The sequence below is a fragment of the Bos taurus genome, chromosome 29 (genome assembly GCF_002263795.3).
Source record: "Bos taurus isolate L1 Dominette 01449 registration number 42190680 breed Hereford chromosome 29, ARS-UCD2.0, whole genome shotgun sequence".
Classification (NCBI taxonomy): domain Eukaryota; kingdom Metazoa; phylum Chordata; class Mammalia; order Artiodactyla; family Bovidae; genus Bos; species Bos taurus.
This window is the reverse complement of record NC_037356.1, coordinates 47,429,143-47,446,243: the sequence shown is the minus strand read 5'-3', so window position 1 is coordinate 47,446,243 and position 17,101 is coordinate 47,429,143. Positions and strand designations below refer to the sequence as shown.

Sequence of the window (17,101 nt, the reverse complement as noted above, 5' to 3'; positions counted from 1 at the left end):
GTTCCGCGACGTGCAGCCGGGCACTGTGGTGGAGAAGAACCGGGCGGGTTCTGTTGACGAACGCCAGCTGCAGGGGTTGCAGCTTTAGGCGCATCTCATTGATTCGCTGAGCATACTGCTCAGAGGTGATGGTTTCACCAGGATTCAGAAAGCTGCAGGGGATCAGATGGGCAGCAGACCACCAATCAGTGACCATGATCTTTTTTTGGAACAAGTTTGGCTTTGGGAAGTACTTCTGAGCTTATCAGGCCAACCGCTAAGCTGGTCTTTGCCAGTTGTATAAAATCCACTTTTCATCGTACTTTACAATCCGATCGAGAAATGGTTGTTGTTGTGAAGGATAAGAGAAGACAACACTTTAAAATTATTATTATTTTTTTAGTTTTTGGTCAGCTCATGAGGCACCCACTTATCAAGCCTTTCCACCTTTCCAATTTACTTCAAATGCCAAACAACTGTAGAATGGTCGACATCGACTTCAATGACAACTTCTCATGTAGTTATAAGAGGATTAGATTCGATGAGGCTCTCAACTGGTCGTTGTCAAGTTCTGATGGCCGGCCACTAGGCTCATCTTGAAGGCTCTCGTCTCGTTCACAGACTTCTTGAACCACCACTGATAGCAGCAGTGACGGCGGGAGCAGCGGAAGGGGGCTGAGGACGAAGCACACGCACGCACGCCTGGAGCAGGGATACCAGCACGCTGTCTGCTCTCCCACACCACAGCTAACTAAAGCTGGCGTTTCTTGCATGTGTGTGTATGTGTGGATGCCAACTAACACACCCACTTCCCCTCCCTTTTCTATAGTTGAGGACATAACCTAAGGACGTTTCCCCTCAGTCCATAAAGTTCTTTTCCTTTTTCACAGCTGCAATGACCGTATACACCAATGAACTCAAAATCGGTAGCTCGTCCTGTGTGCACCTGCTGAGGGACATTTATGCCTCCGATCTGCTGCTGCGACAAACAACACGACAGCAGATGACCTTGCACACATACCACTGCGCATGTGCGCCATGTTTATTTGTAGGATAATCTCAGACGTTCTGAGTCAAAGGACATTTATTATTTTAATGGACACTGCTAAATGATTCCTCATGGGCCAGCAATGTGTGAAAACATCTGTTGCTTTGAAGTCCCATCATCCTGGGTGTTGCTAAACCTTGGTGTCAACGTTTCTTTTTTGGATCCATCCTGCTCCTTTCTCACCCATCACACACAAGTCCGCAAAACCTTCTGTGTTAGACACTGGCTGCACGCCCGCCCCTGGGTGTGAGCGCTCCCGCACTCCCGCACTCCCCCTGACCCTCTCCAGGCAGGGGATTAGCTGGCGTGTCTCTTACAAAGAAGGCTCAGCTTGTTTGTGAGGTTATTATACTTCCTCATTTTCTCACTTGACAATGTGTAACATGAATGCCACTTTATCCTCGTTTCGGTTACTGTTATTTTTCTTTGATCAAACACAAGTGAGGTTGGTCTGTTTTTACTCATCCTAATATATCTGGACATTCCTATACTGTCCTACAGAATGGCTTCTGACCATCTCCTCTTAAACTGAAATGCTCATTGGCAGGAGTACACACATCTGACTTATATAGTCTTCCACTGCAGTCATGCCAAAACACTTAGATGACAAAATATTTTACTGTAAACAAATGCTAAAAATTCAGTTTATGTTACAATTAGGGTATGTACTGATTTCTTAAACTCATGTGTTTAGGTAGATTTTTAAACAAATGTAATTTTATGAGAAGACAAATTATAATTTAAAATATAATGGGGGTGAGGATGTATGTTTATATGTAGATGACTCACTTTGCTGTACAGCAGAAACTAATACAACACTGTAAAGCAATTATGTGCCAGTAAAAAAATAACGGATGAAAAAAACATTATAAAAAGGAGCTGCTGGGTTGCTCTAAGCACACACAGTAGACTGCTGGCTCAAAGGGCCACGTTGGTTAACTCTCAGCGTCTCCCACGTCGTAAGCCACCGCGCACGAGGCGGACAGCAGCTGTGCCGCTCCTGTCGCCTCTCTGCACGCTCTGTGACTCACAGGGTCTTCATGTCTTGACGAAAAAAAGTAAAGATCACAAACGACTATCATCACGTGCCCTGGTGATGGACTGTTCTGCTCAGGTTCAGCTGGCGTGGCCCCTTTACAGTCCTGGGTACATGAGGATGGCCTCACTGCTTTTTAAACGTGAAACTTCATTTGCAAAAGAAAAAAGGCATTAATTTTGCTCAAATGTCACCACCATTTCTCCATTTAGAATCTTTGCCTTTTCTGATTTCCCCACGGCAATAAAGGACAGATTAAAATATTATGCTATTATAAAACAGTAAAAATAACCATAAACCTTTGATTATTTGGTTGGATATTCAAATTACTTATTATATATTACATATATAGTATACATACCCAAAAAAATATAAGGCAATTTCAAGTACAAAGCAACTCCCCTAGCTTCCCATTAAGACAATTGCCAACTGGCTGGCCACTTTAACATACACTTTAGGAAGGCAGATTGAACAACCAACTCTGACTTGGGCTCGGTCCTACATATTTATGAAAATAGATAAAACGACTTATTCTAGTTGCATGCGAAGTTTTTGTGTCTCAGTTCAGTTCAGGCGCTCAGTCGTGTCCAACTCTTTGCGACCCCATGAACTGCAGCTCGCCAGGCCTCCCTGTCCATCACCAACTCCGGAGTCCACCCTAAGCCATGTCCATTGAGTCGGTGATGCCATCCAACCATCTCATCCTCTGTCGTCCCCTTCTCCTCCTGCCTTCAATCTTTCCCAGCATCAGGGTCTTTTCCAATGAGTCAGCTTTCTTCACAGGTGGCCAAAGTATTGGAGTTTCAGCTTCAACATCAGTCCTTCCAATGAACACCCAGGACTGATCTCCTTTTTGTGTCTAGCATGCTTACATTCTACCTGCGGTCACGTCACGCGAACTGAAAACATCTCTGAGAGATTCTCTGTTTTCTACTCTGCTGTGACCACAGCAGTTCTCACTCTGGGGAGCCACTGGGAAACCCGCGACACTGACCCCACGAGGGCGCCCCGGCCGCGGGACCCCACGCGCTCAGCGCCCCCCACCCCCACGGCCGCGCTCCAGAGCCAGTGGTGGGCCTGCCACAGCCTCCTGGCAATGGCACCACCGCGAAACACGGGCGGACAAGTGTGCGGAGGGGGTGGGGAGGACAGCGTCCGAGCACCCTGAACCTGGAGAGGAAGCCGACGCCACCTCGAGGGAAGGACCGGGCTTGGAGGAGCAGCCCCGCCCGGCGGTAAGGCGCCGTCACCGCCCTCCCCGGCACCACCCCCGGACTGCCCAGGAGGTCACAGCTTAGCAAGTCCTCACAAAGCTTTGTGGTGTGCTCCAGGTTTTTCTGATTTAGTCACAATTTTAGAATATTTCAGGCTTGTCATTAGCTGCCATAGAGCCTCAATTTTGCACCCCCCCCAAAAAAAAGCCACAATCAATTCTTTTACATGGGTTAAAGCAGGAGAAGGGAGCAACAGAGGATGGGATGGCCGCACCAACTCAATGGACAGGAGTTGCAGCAAACTCCAGGAGACAGGGAAGCCTGGCGTGCTGCAGTCCATGAGGTCGCAGAGCCAGACACAACTCAGTGACTGAACAACAACAAAGCACTCTGGGAAATGACTTTATGACATTATTAAATGAGAATATCCGAGACATGCAGGAGCCTTCAGACCCTGCCTTCCAGGGCCCTCACAGGTATCGGCAAACAACTGCACAGAAAGGCTTCTAAGACAGGACCTGCTCTGCTGCCCTGTGAGACTGCAATGTCGGCAGGAAGAGAAATTCTACCACGTTCCCAGCAGGTGCTACTGAAGACCAGCTCTCTGACATGCAACAGGCCCAGCGAACACCGCACCTGCTGTGCTCTAGAGTGGCAACGAGACTCTGGCCAGCACGGAACAGACACGAAGACCACGACTGAACGCCCAAGCCTCAGCACGCGGGAGATCAAGGACGGCTGAGTGGGCCATGGCCCGGACACACCAGACAGCAGGCAGGGATCTCCAGTGAATCAAAGGACATGGGATAAAACCATACCGAAAGGGCTTTATTAGGGAGTTCTTCCTGGGGCTCTAGTACACTCGGTCAGTAAAATACAAGTTTAAGAATGAGCAGCTTCAGAAGATGCATGGCTACATTTATAGCATTTCCTGAAATTCTGCTGACAAGCCAAAGAAACACAAATGCTCCAGTGTTTAAGGCCATATAGCCAAGGCTGGAAGTAATAAGTACAAGTGAACTTGAAAAAGGCTTTTGATTCTCTGTCATGCAGTTTTCTTAACAAGAATGACACTGGCTCCTGGAAAACCACGGAGCTGATTGGTGGAAATGACACAGATAAAGGCTTTATTGTCCACACGGCGTCTCGCTGCCCGCGGGGCCGCCTCTCGGCCTGTCGAGACCCTGCCCGCCCATCGCGAGTCTCCCTGAGAGGCTGGCAGACGACCGGCTCTGCCTCTGGCCACCCCTTTCCCAGGAGCCACACCCGCCAGGCCTTGGTCAGCAGGCCTCCCCTGACCCCCACCCCGTGTCACAGCCGCACACTCTCCTGTAGCCTGAACCGGGGCCTCAGGCCAGGCTGGACCACTCACCTCCTGCTCGAGGCTCTCCCAGGCCTCTTGCAACACTTCATTGCAGGGACCCTCGTCTACTTTGGGGAAGACAGATTCCCCGCACTGTTGAAAACTCAGCCCCTGCGAAGAGCCTGGTGCCATGCAGGTGTACAGGCCGCAGCTCTACATGGAGGCAGGAACTCAGCACCTCCGACAGCAAGGATCGCTACTCTGTAACCTGTCTCATCTCCTGTGGGTCTGTGTATCCCTGTCCTGCAAACCCTCTGACAGGAGTCCCCTGTTACAAGTTTTACCCTTTAATTTAACAAGAGGATACCTCAGCATGAATCAAAGGCCCAGGGACACAACCCTAACTGAAGTTACAATCATGTAACAACATAACCATAGATGGACAGTTTCCTGCCTGGCTCTATTAAGCTTAGTAGATAGAAACACAGCCTGAAGAATGAGTTGCCCTGTTAGTTCAGTCAAATAATTTACTAAACAACGACAACAGTTTCTAAGGCACTATACTAAGTACACTTAAGGTTAAATATTAACTGCAATAACTTTATTTTCGATTAACGCTTTATGGTTTTCAAAGCATTTTCATATATTTTATCACATTTTATTCTCAGCCACCCAGTAAGGCACTCATTGTGACCTCCTTTTAAAATCAGAACACACAAGCCCAGGCAGGTTAGTGAAGTGCAAAGGTCACTGGGTTAATTAGTGGCTTGGAACTGAGAACTGAATACAGACGTTATGTTATCTGCAGAAGATAACCCAGTAAGCACCAGAACCAAGCCCACCTGCAGACCGAGATGCCCCCACCTGTGCTGGGGAGTGCGGGGGGGGGGGGGGGCGGACACAGTGAGGGGTCTGCAGACAGACGTCAAACACGTGGTGAGTGCCGCCAACTCCATGCAGTTATCACAGTGGATGATCCATTCTACTTCTCACTAAAGCCGCCTGTAACGCTGGGAAATGGAGTATCTCTATTTTCTAGATGACAAAACAGTCTTAGAAGTGAAACACCTTGGCTGAGGTCAGTATGGTATTAAGCTGGGGACGTGAAACAGAAGTAGGGGGTGGAGAGAAGGAAAGACTGGGTGGAAAAGAAAAGAATCACTCAACAGCTAGTGAAGAGGAAGAGACTGTCACAGCCTACCAGGAACGTCACCACCATCCCCACAAGGAAAGCGGAAGGGCAGCCACACACCCCCAGGAGATCTCGTGACTTCTCCTGCTTCCTCAAGCATGGCCTTGATATACATCCAATCCTACTGCTTCATCTGCTTTTTTCTTAAAGTTAAAGGCATTTTAAAAACTGGAGAAAAGATAAAAAGAATAAAAAGTAAAGCCAGCCCCAGGCAGCAGACTCCATCATCTCCTCGAGACGGGGCAGCCTGAGGCCCAGCAGAAATCAGAGGTGTGAGGAGACCACCCAGGGCTGGCCTCGGCCGTGAGACAAAGATGGGGTTTTGCACAAGGGAGCAGGAAGGCATCTGGGAGAAGGGGCGTGCGTGTGTGGGCCATGGTGTGCAGGCAGGCGAGCAGGCTGAGCAGACTGGCTCAGCCAGAAGGACAGGTGTTTATGGAGGGAAGCAGTGTGTGAGCGGAGGGAAGCCGGGACGCGGGCCGGGAGCGCCAACAAGGGGCTGAGCCTTGGCCTCTGCTGCCAGGGAGGGGCACTGCCTGCGCACAGCCGAGGCTCGGGCTCACCCGGGAGCTGGGCGGGCTGGCAAGGAAGGGCAGGAGGCGCCGTGTGAGGCTCAGCACCCAGGGCCCACGCCGGGAAGCCAGAAAATGGAAGAAAAGAGCAGTAGTGTTAGCAAAGAGAAACCCAGACTGTGCCGCGTGGTCCTAGAGGGGACAGAGGGCGGAACGCGGAGGCGGGTGGCGGGGAGGCGGCCGGCACAGCTCTGCACACGGGCCGCGTCCAGAGACTGGCCAAGCCCAGGGCCTCAGTGCGCCCCGAACACAGGGCTGAAGACACAGCCGCGGCAGTCCCCTTTGAGGGGGCATGCTGGCCGCAGAGGTGGACCACCTGCCCCTGACTACGGACAGGGGGCGGGAGGCCAGGATGCTCGTGTGTTCACCAGACACAAGAGGAACACTTCTGTTCTAATGAAAATAATTATCCCACTGCCTGGGGGCAGCAACGGCTTCCTTTCCCTCAATTCTTTCCACAGAAGCTTCCCTAACGTGAAGAGAGCGAACCTAACACCTGCCACTGGACGCGGGAAATACACAAAGATGGGAACACGAGCTCCCTCTAAATTACTGACGGTATTTAAAGGGACCATAAATGCAGATTACCTGTGTCAGTATGTCTTTATTACCATACAACTTCCAGGGAGATAACTGTAAGATGAAGTTAACTGAAGCAACACCGGTAGGGTTTCAAAGCACAGGAAAACATGCATTCCAAGTCGACACCAAGGAATTTCACTTCTTTGTTGAGGGAAATGAAAATGTTTGAGCAGCAAGATGAGGTATCACCAGCCCAAAGTCGCTTACTGAACAGGTACACCAGAAAATGTCTCACTTTCTGGCAGTGCCTGGCCCTTTTAATGCTCACTAATAGTGATAACAGCTTGGTGAAGCAAGCAGGCGAGACTGGACATCCAGGGGGTTTGCACACAGCGCGCACAGCCCATCAGCAGGAATGCGCTTTCAAGCAATCCCTCAATTCATTGTGAAACTTTTTGGGGACCAAGAATTTCTACGGTTTGCACAAGAAAACAACCTTGGAATGTACATTCTTTCCAACTTAAACCCTTTGTTCTAACCACCCACCACTTTTTCCCCCGCATGGGCCTTTCGACCGCTCAGGTAATCAGCAGGCACCCTGCTACACACACCAAAAAGGCAGCACTTCGAGATTGCGAAACTGTCTCCTGCAAAGGGAGTAAAGGTCATCAGGAACAGGAAACAAAAACGAGAGAGCGCGATGGAAACAGAAGGGCTGGAGGAGGAAAACCCCAAGCCCTGATTCCAGTCTCTACCCACTGTACTCGCCTCTCTGGCAGGAGGTCAGGGCAGAGAGGAGCTGGACACGGCCTCTGTCCCCGAGACCTCCCGCCAGGAAGAGGCCTCGCCATCTGCTGCTGAAGCAACTGTTTTCTTCCACTGTCGGTACTTGTGGTCAGGTAGTTGCTGCCTGCCATCTATTTTGGCCACCCAGCCTCGGAGCCCCAATCCTCCGGCTGGGAGGTGCTCTGCCCTTGAGGAACAGCATGTGACCCACAGAAGGAGCCAGAAGCATCAGCCGCCTGCTGTCCCGGCCTCTCCCGCACCTGGGGTCAGCGCAGAACAGCCTCAGACTCACCCAACACGGGCCTGGAGCCCAGACTCTGACCAGGAAGCCGCAAGCAACGTTCAGAGGCGGGCAGCCATCTGCAGCTCGGGGTGGCGACGCGGGCAGTGTGGGTGCGGTCTCCAGATAAGCAGCCTCCCCAGAGCCTCGCGCAGCACCACGGGGCCCGCGGCCTCCAGGCCCGGCCCTCCTCGCTTCCCCAGGACGCTGGGAAGGCCGCAGGGTCCACACAGCGACTTACTTCCTGGGTGGATCATGCAGGCAGTCTGTCACTGAGCCCCCAGACGGAGCAGGCTCATTTCACTCACCATGGAGTTCACCCACATTTCTCAGCAAGAAGTGTGAGGGCATGTTAAACATGCCGCTACCTCCCTGACATGTCCCCTCGAGGACACGCTGGGGCACGGGCGGCTGCTGCACACACCGCACACCCCTCCCCGGCCTGCACTCTGCTTGCTTCCCTCTCTCCCCTGCCGGTCACAGCTGACCCCCCGTCGTGGCCACACTTCCTGGCACTCCTCTGCAGCAGCCTGCTGGAGGCCAGGCAGCACTGCCCGCCCCGGGTGCCCGGCTCTGGGGAGGCTCTGTGGAGGCTCAGGGCAGCCGCACAGCCCACAGGGAGGGCCCAGCCCTGCCCCAGCTCCCCGTGAGGCACAACCTCCGAGCCACACGGACGCAAAAGCAGCTCCTTCCACACAGGCAAAGACAAACGCGGTTCAGACAATCCTCGCAGGCTCCCTCGCGTCACTGGATTTCTGGACCTTCTCACAAAGCCTCCATCGACACCCACAGTGGCAACCACACCCCACCCAAGCGCACCGGGACGCCCCCAGGCGGCTGAAGGGCCTGGCCCCGGGAGAGGGACGTCCGTGCCCAGCATCACCCCTCGCTGCTTTGGCCCGGCCGCGGCCAGCCGTCGACCCTGCCCTCTGCCAGAGCAAAAGGCGGTGCAGGAACCGGAGAATTCAGACAGTCATGGGGCGAGAGGGACACGGAAACCGCCCAGGCCCAGGGCTTCCCTACGCACCCCCGACCCCCCGAGGGCAGCGGCCGTGGTGCAGGAGGCCCCTCGAAGATCCTCCAGAGATGGGCTGCTGTCCAGAAAGCTTTGCACTCAGGGGTGAGTTCTCCTTTACTCTACAGAGACGCGCCCAGAGGTTCCAGGTGGTGAGCTGGGGACGGAAGCAGAGCAGAAGGTGCGGAGTGCCGCGGCTACAGTCACGTCACAGGTGAGACAGAGGACGGGGTCACCCGCCCCGACATGCGCGCTGCTCCAGAGCCACAGCGCCCACCTCACTCACTGCTGCAGCGGCCGGCCGGGCTCGCACGGGAGCAAGCAGGAACCTCACCAGGCGCCGAGAGCCGGCTGAACGACACACGAGCTCCGGGGCTTCGGGCACGCGCTGCAGGAAAGCGTGTCTGCAGAAAGTGATGAGGGACAGAGGAGAAACTCTCTAAAGAGAAACGTCTAGACCCTAAACGTCTGATTCATCAAGGGAAAGAGCCGCAGGAAGAGTCAGACAGAATTAGAAGAGACATCTAAGAAGAGCTGACCTCAAAGATTCGGGGCAGAGAAACCAACTGCCAGCGTCAGGAAATCGCCACATCTGCGCCACGGGACCCTGCCAGGCACTGCGCTGAGCACTGGGGCAGAGCAGCAGGGCAGTGGTCTCCACAGAGACCACTGGAGGGCTCCAATTCCAGGTGGTGCCCAGTTGTCCACAGGCAGGGCATGCGTAGAGGGGCCGGGGCTGAGCCCGCAGGCACACAGAGACCCTCCAGGGAAGAAGCAAACCCTGGCCCTCCCCGGACCAGCCCCGCAGGCCCTCAGGGCACCCTGCCCACCCCCATCTCCTCCTGTGGGAGGAGCCCTGGAGTCAGAATGCCTGGGGCCCAGCACTGACCACCGGCATGGTCTGCCAGCTCCTGGCGCATCAGTCTCTTCATCTATAATGGAGTACATAACAGCACCTTGCTTTCTATTAATGGTACTTTTAATAGAATGGTACTGAAAAAACGGTACTGAACGGTACTGTTCCAAGCATGCTCTGTAGTATCACCACGAGACTTCGCTGAAATAATTCATATAGAGAGGCTTAGAGGCTACTGTATATCACTTATAGGTGGAATTAAGTAAAAAAAAAAAAAAAGATTCGGGCATTCCCTGGTGGGCCACTGGGTCAGACTCCACGCCTCCACTGCAGAGGGCACGAGCTCCATCTGTGGTCCAGGAAACTAAGACCCCATGCCCTGCTTAGCACAGCCAAAAACAAAAAAAATACAAGTGAACTTGTGTACAAAACAGAGACAGACCCACAGACAAAGAAACAATCTCATGGACACAAGGGGAGGGTGGGGGAGGGCAGAAGAGGAGTCTGTGACTAACATACACACACTGCTGCTGCTGAGTCGCTCAGTTGTGTCCGGCTCTGTGCGACCCCACAGATGGCAGCCCACCAGGTTCCCCGTCCCTGGGAGTCTCCAGGCAAGAACACTGGAGTGGGCTGCCATTGCCTTCTCCGATGCAGGAAGGTGAAAAGTGAAAGTGAGGTTGCTCAGTCGTGTCCGACTCTGTGCGACCCCATGGACTGCAGCCCACCAGGCTCCTTCGCCCATGGGGTTTTCCAGGCGAGAGTACTGGAGTGGGGTGCCATTGCCTTCTCCGATACGCACACTAGTACATGTGAAACAGATAACAGGGACCTACTGTAGAGCACAGGGAACGCTATTCGGTATTTTTTAATAACCTACGTGGGAGAAGAATCTGAAAAAGAATATATACATATACACGTATAACCCAACCATTTTGCTAAACACCTGAAATTAACAGAACATTATAAATCAACTGCACTTCAATTCTTAAAGGGTCAGAGGCCATAACTGCTGACTATTTCTCACCTGATCTCCCTCAACATGCATCCACACAGCGCTGAGACAACGCCTGACCCACAGCAGGCATTAAGAACCGCTAAATGAAAAGGAACAGCTACTGTCCCTCTGATGAGAATGCTGAAGGCTCAGCTCCGCGAGGTGACCGACGAAGCTGACCGCTAAGTCCCACCAACCCTGCCTGAACAGGCTGCTTTCCTCGGAAGTGCACCCGCCCTGACTCTGACCTGTGTGGGGGGTGTGTGTGGTGTGTGCACGCGCGCGTGTGTTGACCTACCTGAACACAGGCCCAGGCCCAAGTATGAGAGACCTGGTGCCCCCGTCGTCGGCTTGAGGACAGAGGCATGCTGCTTCTGGGTGAAACGCCTGCAGACAGCGCGGGGAGGGGCGAAAGGCCAGCTGGCCGACAGGGGAAGAAAAGGAGCTGAGCCACCAAACGGCAAAATAAAACTCTACACGGACCTTCTTCAACCCTCTGCCCCAACTGGATTCCACACGCAGTCATAAATGAAGCCCTATTTTATGCTGTGATGTGCGTGAAAGCGAATACCACATCAGACTATTCAGATGAATACTCAAGACTACTGGAAAAGCACCCCTGGCCACATCGGTTTCCACTTTAGGGAACAGAGGACCTGACCTTACCTGGCATTCATGTTTCCCATGAACCACTCTACAGGTGGGGAGGAGAGCGGGAGGCTCGGCTTCTAACAGCACCTTCCGGTTTAAGAAAGATTAATGGCTCTGAGTATCGATCAGTCCCGAGCAGAACTCAAACTTCTATAAAGACGACTGGACAGCTTCAGCATGCCACCGCCTGACGTCTATGTTCCTGCCACTGTTGGTAAAGGCTTCAGATTACACGGGCAGGCGGAGAACTGGCCCACGTGCAAAGCAGAAAACCTTGGAAATTCAAGGGAGGCTGCAAGTTCCCAAGTTCATTTTCAGAGCAAAATAAAACCTCCCCACAGAATAAGAATGAGATCCGGCTAGCCAAGAATAAGAACTCCCTGGGTGGACCTTCCTTGCCAAGGACCCACAATCCAGGCTGCCAACCTCAGCCAAGAGCTCACTTTCGGCCACAGGGAAAACCTACAAAGTGGAGCATGTTGTCCACATCTAATCAGCAACAGCACGCAGCGAGCCTTCACCGTCTCCCTTCGAGAGTGTTGTTGTTGTTGTGTAAAATAAGAATAAATATAAGAATAAGAATAAATATAAATAATAATAAATAAATAAAAAATAAGAATAAATATGAAACGAGTGGAAAGGCTCCATTTTAATTTATTAAGGAAATAACAATGTGAAATCCAGGGCTCTTAGAAAATGAGCATTTCTGCCTGGCTCTGTTCCCCAGAAGGACCTGAGGGATGCTCACCCCTGTGACAATGAGCACGCCCGGGCCCCAGGTGCTGATTCCCAAATCCCGCCCCACGGAAAGGAGCCGGGGCTTCTCAGAGGGATGAGCCTAGACCTGAGGCAGGAAAAACACAGTGAGGGCCTGGGACGGGTTTTGTGCCAGAAACAAGACGTTCCGAGACTAAGGGGGCCTTGGCCCAAAGCCGCAGGAGCCAATCCAAGGGGGTCAAGGAACCCGTCTCCGGAAATGCGAAGACAGCAGACGAACGCACCGGACAAGCAGCAATGCCAGCGCCCATGGGGCGAGAGAGAAGGGGCAGCGCGGGCGCTCCCTAAGAGGCGAGAGAGCGACTAAACGAGGGCGCTCCCTAAGAGGCGGGCCAGTGACTAGACGGAGCACTGAGTGCCGAGAAATCACTCTGCAACTCCCAGTGTAAGAAGTGAGGTGGCAGGAACACCAAGTGGCCTCAGGGCCCTGGCGGCCCCCGAGGAGCAGCAGCAGTGCAGAGAGTCAGAGACGGGCCTGAAATCACCGCCGCAGCCCAGCAAGCCCACCTTCCACCACGAGTGGGACCACCTGAACCCACACCGTCCCGAAGCGAGGCCAGAAGCGGGCAGGGAGGTAGGCTGGGAGGCCAGCGGGAGCCACTAACTCTGTGGAGCTCGAGCTGCACGTTATTTCTACTTTACCAACCGTTTCCTTAGCGGAAATAAAACTGCTGTCAGAATATGAGCGTTTTTGAGGAGTTTTATACCCAGGGTAGAGCTGGTTCTTTGGAAGAGTTAGTTGCCAGGTTTCTTAGCAGGAGCTAAGAGTTAGCAAGCAGGGGACAGGGTCAGAAGAATGGCCTCTGAGAGAACTAACATATTCACAAAGGCAAAACATGTCATATGAGGGGTGACCTCTTACCCAGCGCGGCTGGGGCGGGACGGGGGTGGGGACAGAGGGCCCACCGGGCTCGAACCCTCCTTGGGTCAACCTGTGTGTGAAGACAGGGTCCAGATGTCACCAGCGGACCCCAGAGGCGGCTCCAAGAGTCAGGAAATCACAGCCCTGCAACCCACCCACAGGAGGCGGGCTGTGTGCGCCAGGCCAGGACCTGGGAGAGCGCACGTCTCCCAGACCGGACCGTGGGAATGGGGGGTGGGGGGCTCAGGCCAGCATCCGGGGTGCAGAGAGGGGAGGGGCCGCCAAAGGCTGTGGGGCGTGTGGGCTGCGGGAGGAGGAGGGCCGTGCTCACAGCTCAGGCCCACCGTCACACAGGACCCTGCAAGGGTACTGGGTCGCAGTCGAACCCAACAGTATAAACAGCTTCAGAAACCACCACCAGGAATGAGCACGTCTTCTAAGTGGGCTTCCGCCCCTCCACCCCCCAAACACGCCTCCAGTGAGGCCACTGAAAGGGCACCCCGAACCTGAGTGCCCAGAGCCCACCCGGCTGAGGAGGACTCACCGCGCTGGCTGCCCCCACTCTGACCCTGAGCTCTGTCCTCCCTCACTGGCTCACTCACTTCACCCACCTCGCTCCAGGCACTGAAAATGAACCCACAGTGGGGACAGGGGTGCGTTCAACCTGCTGCGAACGCGCCCTCTTCACTTTGACCCTGGGCTGCCAGACAACTCTGCCCCATGGGGGCTGCATGGCAGAGGCTCAGGGGTGCCCTGCCTCGAGCCACGGCAGCCAGCACCCCCCAGACCCCGCCAGGTGCTGCCCCTCCGTGCACCGCCGAGGCGCCACCCCCCCCCTCCTGAGGCTCTCCACTCACCGGGCACAGTCTGCCCACTCCTGGCTCAGCCCAGCCTCTGCTGTCAATGGAGGACCTCGGTCCCCAGTGCCTGGGGTGTGGATCCACCCACCTCAGCAGTCACAGACTCTGGGAGAGACAGAGTACAGTCTGGGGTCCCGCCCGCAGTACACCCTGAACACCTCTTTTTTTGACTTTATCTACTGGAGTTCTCTGAGACGTCTTTTTAAAACCTCAACTGTTGCTTTCAAAAAGACTGTAAATTCACTGCACTCAACTTTAAGAATACAATCTTCATGTTCAACCTTCAAGTGAAATTGGAGGGAATACTAAGAGCCATTATTTTTTTCAAACTGAAAAAGAAAACCCGCGTGTGACCACGTCACAGAGTCCCGGAACCCCTCCCTCCTCAGACTCCTCCTCCACCGCCAGCCGCGTCATCGCAAGGCTGCCCTGGGCTGGCAGGGGCGGAGGAAGGCGGGGACCACTCCTCTGTCCCCAGCTCGAGTGGCCGTGGGCTCCACCTTCTTCCCAAGTTCAAGCGGCACTGAAACGGCCGGGAAATGGGGACTCTGAGTAGAAACACCACCCTGGGTACCAAGCAAGGACCCCTGGCTCTTGTTTCCTCCTGTATCAAATACAGATGATCAACAGAATTACTGTGACTGTTACATGTGGCTTCCTTTGGTAGCTCAGATGGTAAAGACTCTCCTGCAATGCAGGATCCCTGGGTCAGGAGGATCCCCTGGAGAAGGAAATGGCAACCCACTCCAGTAATCTTGCCTGGAGAATTCCATGGACGGAGGAGCCTGGCAGGCTGCAGTCCATGGGGTAGCAAAGTCAGGCATGACTGAGCAACTATAACTCACACTCACATGTGGCTTCAGACAAGAGGAGACACACAGGGCGTCCCCACTTCCAGTCACAGACACAAGCTGCTTTAGGTAAGCCTACCAAGAGCTAGAAAAGCTAAATACAGTTTAAAAGAGGTCCCCAGGCAGCCACAACCTAAGATTCCAAACCAAAGGGAAGCAGAGAGACTGAGACGGCCATGCCTTCCCTTAGGGCATCTGAGCAAAGCCAACCCTGGGAGAAAAGGCAGGGGACAAGTCCAGCAGGGGGACTGGCTGACACGGCTCTGGGAGGCTCCCTGGGCTGGGAAGACAGAAATTCGAATGCAGGCCTGACAAGTCAGGCTGGACGTCAGAGACCAAGCTCCCCAAGAAAAAGGGAGGCACAGAACACGTGCCCAACACTCTGCCCAAACTGGCTGAGCGCTGAGCATCAGTGCTCTGGAGTGCTCTCGCAGTGCTCAGGAGACTGTGGGCTTCAGGACCTGCCGAGGAGGGGGCCTGGGAGGCAGTCCAGCCTCCAGACGGGGACGCTGGAGGGCTCCTCCCGGGGGTCGGGGGGAAGGTGGGTGAAGGCTGCTGAGACTGAGCTTACAAGGACCCCCCAGCCTCAAGTCCCTCAGGCCTTGAGTGAACAGAGAGCTCTGTCCCCACTGGAGGTCTGCGTCAGAGGAAACTGGAGAAGGCAGCATCACTCAGAACCTCTAGGGTTTTCCAAACATAATGTCCAACATGCAACCAAAAACGCAAAAAAGGGTGTAACAACAAACAGGACCAAGAGAGAAAGAACTGAACCAGATCCAGAAGGGTCAGAGGTGTATCGGCCTATCAGAGCTGTGCTAGAGGCATCAGATGCAAACTTCACCGTTCAGAAACATACCTCACAAAAGGAAAAATTTCTGAGAATCAAAACCAACTCTAGAACTTTAAAATACCAGTGACTGAATTTAAGAACTCAATCTCTGGGCTTAACATCAAATTGGAAGTAGCTGAAGAGAGGATCAGTGAACTGAAGGATGGATCTGTTAAAAAAAAAAAAGGGAAAAAAGTATTGAATATATCGAAGGAGCCCGTTGTTAATCTATGCTTTTAAAAACTATAAATGGGGCCCCTCACGGTGGAGAGAAAGGTGAATAAGACAGAAAGGGGAATAAGAAGTGCCTACAGGGACTGAAACTAAAGAGCCTCTTAATGAAAGCAAAAGAGGAGAGTGAAAAAGCTGGCATAAAACTCAACATTCAAAAAATGAAAATGATGGCATCTGGTCCCATCACTTCATGGCAAATAAATGGGGAAACAATGGAAACAGTGACAGACTTTATTTTCTTGGGCTCCAAAATTACTACAGATGGTGAAATTAAAAGATGCTTGCTCCTTGGAAGGAAAGCCGTGACAAACCTAGGCAGCGCATTCAAAAGCAGAGACATCACTTTGCTGACACAGGTCCATCTAGTCAAAGCTATGGTTTTTCCAGTAGCCATGTATGGATGTGAGAGCTGGACTATAAAGAAAGCTGAGTACTGAAGAATTGATGCTTTTGAACTGTGGTGTTGGAGAAGACTCTTGAGAGTGTCCTGGACTGCAAGGAGATCCAACTAGTCCATCCTAAAGGAAATCAGTCCTGAATATTCATTGGAAGGAGTGATGCTGAAGCTCCAATACTTTGGCCCCCTGATGGGACGAGCTGACTCACTGGAAAAGACCCTGATGCTGGGGAAGATTGAAGGCAGGAGGAGAAGGGGACGACAGAGGATGAGATGTCTGGATGGCATCACCGACTCTATGGACATGAGTCTGAGCAAGCTCCGGGAGGTGGTGAAGGACAGGGAGGCCTGGCGTGCTGCCGTCCACGGGGTTGCAGCGAGTCGGACACCAAGCGACTGAACTGACTGACAGGGACAGTGGCAAGAGTTGGTTCAAGAATCAGACCATTGACTCAAAAATGAAAACCACACATTGGTTTCAGCAGCTCTGCAGGTGCCTAAGGCAAGAAGAAAATGTCAAAGCACTCAGAGGGAAAAAGGTGTGGCTTTTAATAGCACAACAACACTGAGAGCTGACTTCCCATGAACAAGGAAGTCAGAAGATAATGGACTGGCATCTGTAAAATGCTGCAAAACAAATAACCACCAACCGGGAATTCTATACCCAACAAAAACACTCTTCGAAAGTGAAAGCAAAATAAAGACTTTTAGGGCAAATGGAAATGAGACAACTCATCACCCAAAGACATGAACTAAAAAAATATGAAGGCAGTTCTTTGGGAAAAAGAAAAGTAGTCCCTGACAGAAATACAAAAAGCAAGTGAAGACCAACTATGAGGT

The 17,101-nt window shown here is 52.9% G+C and overlaps 1 protein-coding gene across 10 annotated transcripts in view; it reads right to left on the bottom strand.

Moving 5' to 3' along the window:
• PPFIA1 (PTPRF interacting protein alpha 1) overlaps positions 1 to 17,101 on the bottom strand; it is a 76,919-nt gene that overhangs the window by 51,794 nt on the left and 8,024 nt on the right. The window contains exon 1 of one of the 10 annotated variants that reach the window (XM_024986957.2): positions 7,945 to 15,493. The exons of 8 other annotated variants lie outside the window; for them this stretch is intronic. Coding sequence is in view for 1 of the 2 variants with exons in the window: in XM_059882745.1 (XP_059738728.1) it covers positions 4,650 to 4,772 (123 nt within the window). In the remaining variant the exon portion in view is untranslated. Of the gene's footprint in view, positions 1 to 4,649; positions 15,494 to 17,101 lie in introns of those variants that run through there. One more of the 10 variants, XM_059882745.1, reaches the window with a different exon arrangement.